We start from the raw sequence: 9,475 nt of genomic DNA on the forward strand, positions 1-9,475 counted from the left end.
TTCGTTCGGGCAATGCCAGAATTCCCCGAAGACGATAGATGCTGTGCAGGATCTTTTCAGTACCTGAGAGGCAGCTGCACTCAGCACTTTCCCCACAGAAAACCCTTTACTGCATCTGGCCTTTCATTAATTGAAGGATCGTGGAGACGTACAACCTGTTGCGCCTAGCAAAGTCCCATCCTCAGGCACCATCCCTTGCTCCTTTCACCAGCCCTTAAGTCTAAAGGAAGCAGCATGACTACCTGGCCTTTTTTTTTTTGCTGCTTCTCTAATAGGATTTGTTTTGTTGTTTTGGTTTTTTTTTTTGTGAAGTGTTGCCCCCTTACCTGTAGGAAGTGCCAGTCCCCCCTTCCTCCTTGATCTGCCTGTTCACAGCATCCGCCACAGCCCGGCCTTTGCCCTCAGGGGCCCCCGGTGGGGCGTCCTCAGCTGGTGGGGGTCCCGTTCTCTTCTCTCGGCCCTCTGCTGCCTTCTCCCGGGGCTCACGGGCCTCGTGGGCCCGCTGCTTCCTGTCAGCAGGGCCCTCAGCAGGTGTCTTAGGGATCCAGGGGTGGTCGCCCCTGCGCGGGATGGGCCAGGCTTTAAAATCCTTCTTGTACTGTGTCTCCCGCTCGAAAGGGGCGCCCGACGGCTGGTACTCATTCTTGGGCTTGCAGCTGGGCTCCGGCCTCACCTTCCAGGGCTTGTAGTCCTGACGCATGACCGAGCCTGGGGGACAGCTGCGGGCACCCTGCTCTGCTGGCTCCCCAAGGCCGGGCTGTGTCTCTATGGCACGAGGCGGACTGGGATCATGGCCGGAGCCCACCACAGCTGCTGGCGGTGGCTGGGCGCCATCAGTTACCTCCGAGTATTTGGTGAAGACCAAAGGCACCGCGATGTCCGCCTTGTCTAGCTGGTTCCAGAAACGGGCGATGCAGCAAGCCCTGGTGATGCAGGGCCAGGCCATGATGCTGCTGCAGGAGCTATCAGTGTTTTGCTCCTTTAAAAAAAAATATATATATTTCCAGTACCACCTGCAGCAGCAGTCAAATATTTTTTGCTCGTTTTTTAATTGCAGTGCAGACAAGGAAAAAAAAAAAAAAAAAAGCAGGAAGTCACCTCTCAAAATCTCCAAAGCAGGATTTCTAGATATATTTTTTTTTCCCCCCCCCAAGGATTAATCAGTAAGAAAAATAGATTCCAAATGTGTGTTGTTTATGCTTTCCCTTCGGTCCAGAATCAAACAACCAATTTTCTTCCCCCTCCTCTGCATGAAATTAAGCCATGGTGCCTGCAAAAGATGCTGGAGGTCGGGGGGGGGGGGGGTGGCGGGATTCCCTCCCGTGCGGTGGGGGAGGCTGCAGAAGATCAGGAGCAGCCGGCCGGCGAGATCGGAGGGGAGCAGGGCAGCATTGCTGCAGGAAGGGACCCCACCCACACTGCTGTCAGCATCCTCGGAAGATGCTGAGGAGGGACGGGGGGAGGGGCCAGCGGCGATCACCTGCCTGCGTCAGCACGCAGCGTCCGCAATGACGGCGGCGGCGGCCAGCCTGCCCTCTTAACCCTCTCCTCCCCGCAGGCCAGGCAGCCGGGGCTGATTTCCACCGAAGCCTGCAATTTTTTTCCTCCCTTCCATCTTCCCTCTCTGCCAATGGCTCGGCGAGTCCTGGATGTGATGGGATAGGGGAAAAGCTAAACATTCAGAGTCCTAACTCATCCCATTTGGCTTTTTTTTTTTTTTTTAATTGTCCTTGCAAGTGCCGGCGCCAGATGGTAGCTGGCATGCCGCAATCCGCCCCAGGAGGGGGCTGCATGGTTTGGGGTCTCTCAAGGGATCGTGACTGTGAGAACACAAGGTGGGATCCTCCTCCGATTCAGAGACGCTCTGAATCCACGCCATTGACACGAAAACTGTTTGTCACTGCTTTAGTGGGGTTGGGTTTTTTTTTTTTACGATTTTCAATCACAAAAAGAGGTTGGATTAGCACGCGTGTTCCACAACATTTTCAGAACCACAGGGTTTGGACAGATCCCATCTACCATCAAGCGGAAAGTCAAGCGCCAGAATAATATCCAGAGCTAAGAAATAAAAGAAGCAGATGTAGTGAACGTTTTTTGTTTTGTTTTTTTTTTTTTACATCGACACAAAACGGGAAACGCCTTTTTTTCTCTCTCTTTTTTTTTTTTTTTTTTGGCGTCTGGTCCTCAATATTTTCCTCTCTTCACTCATCATTCTTCCTGAGAGCTGCGACCCTGGAGACCTGCTTCCATCCCTCTTATTCAGAACTCGCTGTGTAATCTGGAGAAAGTCACCCAACCTTCCTGGGCTGAAATGAGGATGTTTAAATCCTTCCTAACAGTGCGAATTTTGCTGTACAGCTGTGTGGGCTTGTGCATGGTAAACTGGAGGGCAGAGACAGGAGAGCAGAGGGCAGCTTTTTAAATGTATTTGTATGTCTTTTTTCGGCTAACGCTTCAGAGGCATGCTCTGCTGGTTGAGATCTGAGGCTGGCCTCCAGGCCTGCCTGGGCTCCAAGTCTGTCTCTGCCACTGAGTCCCTGCCTGACCTAAATACCCAGATATGGCTATAATGGACACGTTTAACCCAGAGAGGGTAATTTTCAAAGGTATTTGCACAGGGTAAAACAGTGCTTTACCCATGAAAATGTCTTATTATAACATTGCCTGCCCAATATGCTGGTAAACTTACACACAGTAAGTTTGCCCAAACTGAAGGGAAGTATTCCCAGGGGTGGACCCGAGGGAGGGATTTAGATTTGTGAACATACTTCAGAATTTTAAAAAGAATGAGGATAACTATCAAAGAACTGCTCATGGCAGCACATACGCAATATAAATAGCCACAAACAGATCTACAATAGAATCTTATAACCTGTGCATATTGCATACGCACGTATCATAACATAGGCATATCACACTCTGCAACATATGTGCATATGTATGCTTAATGCACAAATGCATGCAATGCATTGAAAGTGAGCATTTCAATGCATTAAATGTGTGTATTTTTCCTATTTTTAAAGTATACATATTGTTCTCCCTTCCATCTTCCTGTCTGCCAATAGCTCAGTGAGTCCTGGATATTATGGAATATGGAAAAGCAAAATTTGCAGAGCCCTAACTCATCCCATTTGTGTCTTTTTTTGAAAGCTGTCCTTGCAAGTGCCAGTGCCAGATGGGAGCTGGCATGCTACAGTCTGCCCCAGAAGGGGGCTGCATGGTTTGGTTTCTCTCAAGGGGTTGTGACTGTGATAACACAAGCTGGCATACTCCTCTGATTCAGAGATACTATGAATCCAAATATACTATTTTACACATGAGAATAAACTAGGACTTACTCACATACAGCCAGATTTACGTGCGCAAGTCCATTTATTTTAAAACATGCGTAATTGAAATTAGCAGCTTACTAATTCCTCCACCAGTTCACCCATTCCTTCTCCAGGTCATCGAGACCCTCTTTGTTCTTCACTGGAACTCCCTGCCAGAACACACTAAACATGATTCATATCACTTACGCAAGTTAATTAGCAGGTGCAAAAGCATGCAAGTAATTTTTCGAATGCATGTCTTTTAAAATAGCAATTTATACATGTAAATATTGGCCCCCAACCCTTTTTAGCGCATATATGTGATCGTGAACCCTAATTTATATATATACATACATATAAATTGCGTAATTGCTTATAAAATAGCAATTACGCAAGCACGTGCTATTTATTCATGTATATGCTAATTTTTATGCACATAACTCTTTGAAAATTCACTCCTAAGTGTGTAAATTTGCTCTTAAAATTTCCTGTGCACAAATTGTAGGTGTAATGGTGTGCAGGTAGATTTGATGAAATCATTTTCAAAGCAAATATAGGTGCATACATTCACTTTGATAATTCGTGTAGCGTATGTGAGTATTTACTGCCTTTCTTATGCGGGCTATTATAGAATTACCCCCAGAGTAATTTACGCTAAATATCAGGAACCAAATAGAAAAAGAAAAGTGACACAAGGGCAAGAGTCAGCGTGGACAGGACGGTTATAAGAAGCAAGTGTAGTGCTGCTGCCTTCACACTGCACTCACGCTGTTTCTTGTATTCTTTAGAAAATGGGATTCTTCAGGTACATTTCCAGAACAGTTCTATTGGTGCACAGTGTTTTAACAATAAACCCAAGCCTGCAGAATTTGGTTAAATGTTTGGATCAAGATGAAATCAATCTTTGACAGTGGAGTTAATAAATCCATTTAAAATTGTACTAAATTCTAGCCATGAGCATTCATTTGGTACAAAATGGGAACATTTAACAAAATATCCCATTTCATTTCAATTTGATTTTAAAATAAAACTAAAGAAAAATGAGCAAAATTTCATTCATTTTCATGCCTTATGTTTTAAAAAGTTCTGCTGCCAACCTCCCCTCCCCCTCTCCCCCTCCCTCCTGGGCCATCCTCCCGATTCTCTGCCCCCCCCCCCTCCTCAGAACCCGATTCTCTGCCCCCCTCCTCGGAACCCTCTGACCATGCTGATGACTTTCGTGGGGCAGGAGTGATCCCTGGTCGCTCCTGCCAGGCTCACCCTGTGGTTAAAATGGCACTGACTTTGGTCTACTGGCGCCATTTTTAAGCATCGTACTGGTAGGGCAGGAGTGACCAGGGATTGCTGGTGCCCTGGGAAGATCATTAACGTGGTAGGAGGGTTCAGAGGTAAGGGAACTGGCAGGAGGATCCAGAATTGACTTTTTTTTTTTTGGGGGGGGGAGAGGGATCTAGGCTGATATTTTTTTTGTTTCTTTTTTAAAAAAATGTTCATTTCAAATAAACAAAAAATGAAAAATAAAACAAAACCAGAAAAAAAAATGTCTGCGCAGACCCCTACTAAATTTTGCCTCTATTCGGTCTAAAAAAGATTTTTTTTCATATATGATTCATTGTGACTAACATCATTTGGGAAGCTTAGGGACTGCATTTACAAGATCAGACCGGCATTTCTCTATATTATACGATTACTAGCGTAAACCTTTGCTGGGGTGTTGGTGGTTCCCCTAGGGCCGTAAAAGTATTTATAAGTCGGGGGCTGCTCTTGCCATCCCTGCCCCTCCTTCCTGAACTTCCCAGGGAGGGAGCTCTTTCTGTGTGGGGAGAGGAAATCCTTCTGTGGCCCAGGGGATGGAGAGTCCCCTCTATGGTGTGTGTCTGTCTTTCTGGTGTGCTGCTCTCCTCAAGGACAGACAGGCTGGACTCAGACTGTTCCACTCATATTTACTGATTAATTCCAAAAGGTCAATCATTGTCCCTCAAACATTTAGCAAATGAAACTGCACAGCTGGGCTATTTACACGGGGGTCTCTGCTGGGACGCTGGTGTCCGTCTCTCCAGCTCCTGGGGGGGGGGGGGGAGTTGTGCAACAGCCCAGTAGAGAGAGGATCCTAGTGGGGGACCCCACGCCATGAGAAGATCCTACCCGAGTCCAAAGTTCAGTCTGAAGCCCACAGCCTGGGTCCCGATCCCTTTGGTGTGGAGATCCGATTGGGAGTCTGCCAAGGCTTGACGGTACCACCTTGATGGACCTCTCAGGGAGAGAGGCCGGACGATCCAACTCTCTGTCTCCCTCATCAGATTGTACAGAGGGGCAGGGAAAAAAACAAACTTCCACGCGAACAAAAAGGAGAGAAATCCAAAATTTCTCACACTGGGTAGTGCTGTCACTGGTCTTGCTTCCTCTAGGGAGTAGAGGGGTTGCTCACAGGTCTCCAGCCCCTGCTCCTTTCTCAAGACATAGGGTGTTCCCCAGAATAAGAAAAACTTAATAAAAGCTACAAAAACCTTAGGAAGGCAGACCCTCTCAGACAGGGAGTGGACTGAGAAGGGATATCCTCTAAACGCAAGAAAAATACCAAGCTGGGTTAGTGGGCCCCACTCAACAGGGAGAAAACAAACAGCTCCTTACTCCTCAACCTCTAACTCAATCTGACCACACTCTGCACTCCTCACTCTATAACTCAGTCTGACCACACTCTGTACTCCTCACTCCTCAACCTCTAACTCAGTCTGACCACACTCTGTACTCCTCACTCCTCAACCTCTAACTCAATCTGACCACACTCTGTACTCCTCACTCCTCACTCTCTAACTCAGTCTGACCACACTCTGCACTCCTCACTCCTCACTCTCTAACTCAGTCTGACCACACTCTGTACTCCTCACTCCTCAACCTCTAACTCAATCTGACCACACTCTGTACTCCTCACTCCTCAACCTCTAACTCAATCTGACCACACTCTGCACTCCTCACTCTCTAACTCAGTCTGACCACACTCTGTACTCCTCACTCCTCAACCTCTAACTCAATCTGACCACACTCTGCACTCCTCACTCCTCAACCTCTAACTCAATCTGACCACACTCTGCACTCCTCACTCCTCAACCTCTAACTCAATCTGATCACACTCTGCACTCCTCACTCCTCAACCTCTAACTCAATCTGACCACACTCTGCACTCCTCACTCCTCAACCTCTAACTCAATCTGACCACACTCTGCACTCCTCACTCCTCAACCTCTAACTCAATCTGACCACACTCTGTACTCCTCACTCCTCAACCTCTAACTCAATCTGACCACACTCTGCACTCCTCACTCCTCAACCTCTAACTCAATCTGACCACACTCTGCACTCCTCACTCCTCAACCTCTAACTCAATCTGATCACACTCTGCACTCCTCACTCCTCAACCTCTAACTCAATCTGACCACACTCTGCACTCCTCACTCCTCAACCTCTAACTCAATCTGACCACACTCTGCACTCCTCACTCCTCAACCTCTAACTCAATCTGATCACACTCTGCACTCCTCACTCCTCAACCTCCAACTCAATCTGACCACACTCTGCACTCCTCACTCCTCAACCTCTAACTCAATCTGATCACACTCTGCACTCCTCACTCCTCACTCCTCAACCTCTAACTCAATCTGACCACACTCTGCACTCCTCACTCCTCAACCTCTAACTCAATCTCACCACACTCTGCACTCCTCACTCCTCAACCTCTAACTCAATCTGATCACACTCTGCACTCCTCACTCCTCAACCTCTAACTCAATCTGACCACACTCTGCACTCCTCACTCCTCAACCTCTAACTCAATCTGATCATACTCTGCACTCTTCACTCCTCAACCTCTAACTCAATCTGAGCACACTCTGCACTCCTCACTCCTCAACCTCTAACTCAATCTGATCACACTCTGCACTCCTCACTCCTCACTCCTCAACCTCTAACTCAATCTGACCACACTCTGCACTCCTCACTCCTCAACCTCTAACTCAATCTGACCACACTCTGCACTCCTCACTCCTCAACCTCTAACTCAATCTGATCACACTCTGCACTCCTCACTCCTCAACCTCTAACTCAATCTGACCACACTCTGCACTCCTCACTCCTCAACCTCTAACTCAATCTGACCACACTCTGTCCTCCTCACTCCTTAACCTCTAACTCAATCTGACCACACTCTGCACTCCTCACTCCTCAACCTCTAACTCAATCTGACCACAGTCTGTCCTCCTCACTCCTTAACCTCTAACTCAATCTGACCACACTCTGCACTCCTCACTCCTCAACCTCTAACTCAATCTGACCACACTCTGCACTCCTCACTCCTCAATCTCTAACTCAATCTGACCACACTCTGCACTCCTCACTCCTCAACCTCTAACTCAATCTGACCACACTCTGCACTCCTCACTCCTCAACCTCTAACTCAATCTGACCACACTCTGCACTCCTCACTCCTCAACCTCTAACTCAATCTGACCACACTCTGCACTCCTCACTCCTCAACCTCTAACTCAATCTGACCACACTCTGCACTCCTCACTCTCTAACTCAATCTGACCACACTCTGCACTCCTCACTCCTCAATCTCTAACTCAATCTGACCACACTCTGCACTCCTCACTCTCTAACTCAATCTGATCACACTCTGCACTCCTCACTCCTCACTCCTCAACCTCTAACTCAATCTGACCACACTCTGCACTCCTCACTCCTCAACCTCTAACTCAATCTGACCACACTCTGTCCTCCTCACTCCTTAACCTCTAACTCAATCTGACCACACTCTGCACTCCTCACTCCTCACTCCTCAATTTCTAACTCAATCTACACTCCTCAACCTCTAACTCAATCTGACCACACTCTGCACTCCTCACTCCTCAACCTCTAACTCAATCTGACCACACTCTGTACTCCTCACTCCTCAACCTCTAACTCAATCTGACCACACTCTGCACTCCTCACTCCTCAACCACTAACTCAATCTGACCACACTCTGCACTCCTCACTCCTCAATCTCTAACTCAATCTGACCACACTCTGTACTCCTCACTCCTCAACCTCTAACTCAATCTGACCACACTCTGCACTCCTCACTCCTCAACCTCTAACTCAATCTGACCACACTCTGTCCTCCTCACTCCTTAACCTCTAACTCAATCTGACCACACTCTGCACTCCTCACTCCTCAACCTCTAACTCAATCTGACCACACTCTGCACTCCTCACTCCTCAATCTCTAACTCAATCTGACCACACTCTGCACTCCTCACTCCTCAACCTCTAACTCAATCTGACCACACTCTGTACTCCTCACTCCTCAACCTCTAACTCAATCTGACCACACTCTGCACTCCTCACTCCTCAACCTCTAACTCAATCTGATCACACTCTGCACTCCTCACTCCTCAATCTCTAACTCAATCTGACCACACTCTGCACCCCTCACTCCTCAATCTCTAACTCAATCTGACCACACTCTGCACTCCTCACTCCTCAATCTAACTCAATCTGATCACACTCTGCACTCCTCACTCCTCAACCTCTAACTCAATCTGACCACACTCTGCACTCCTCACTCCTCAATCTCTAACTCAATCTGACCACACTCTGCACTCCTCACTCCTCAACCTCTAACTCAATCTGACCACACTCTGCACTCCTCACTCCTCAACCTCTAACTCAATCTGACCACACTCTGCACTCCTCACTCCTCAATCTCTAACTCAATCTGACCACACTCTGCACTCCTCACTCCTGAACCTCTAACTCCGTCTGATCACACTCTGCACTCCTCACTCCTCAACCTCTAACTCAATCTGACCACACTCTGCACTCCTCACTCCTCAACCTCTAACTCAATCTGACCACACTCTGCACTCCTCAATCTCTAACTCAATCTGACCACACTCTGCACTCCTCACTCCTCAACCTCTAACTCCGTCTGATCACACTCTGCACTCCTCACTCCTCAACCTCTAACTCAATCTGACCACACTCTGCACTCCTCACTCCTCAACCTCTAACTCAATCTGACCACACTCTGCACTCCTCACTCCTCAATCTCTAACTCAGTCTGACCACACTCTGCACTCCTCACTCCTCACTCCTCACTCCTCAACCTCTAACTCAATCTGACC

General features: G+C 47.8%; 1 protein-coding gene across 1 annotated transcript; it reads right to left on the minus strand.

Moving 5' to 3' along the window:
- Positions 1–326: 326 nt before the first annotated feature.
- On the minus strand, positions 327–1,442 carry LOC115082056 (microtubule-associated protein 6 homolog; the record flags this gene model as incomplete). The annotated part of the gene is made up of 1 exon (XM_029586318.1): positions 327–1,442. A coding segment is annotated over exon 1 (620 nt), but the record flags the coding sequence as incomplete, so codon positions are not given.
- Between the last annotated feature and the right edge of the window lie 8,033 nt (positions 1,443–9,475).

Source organism: Rhinatrema bivittatum, unplaced genomic scaffold (genome assembly GCF_901001135.1).
Source record: "Rhinatrema bivittatum unplaced genomic scaffold, aRhiBiv1.1, whole genome shotgun sequence".
In the NCBI taxonomy this organism is placed as follows: domain Eukaryota; kingdom Metazoa; phylum Chordata; class Amphibia; order Gymnophiona; family Rhinatrematidae; genus Rhinatrema; species Rhinatrema bivittatum.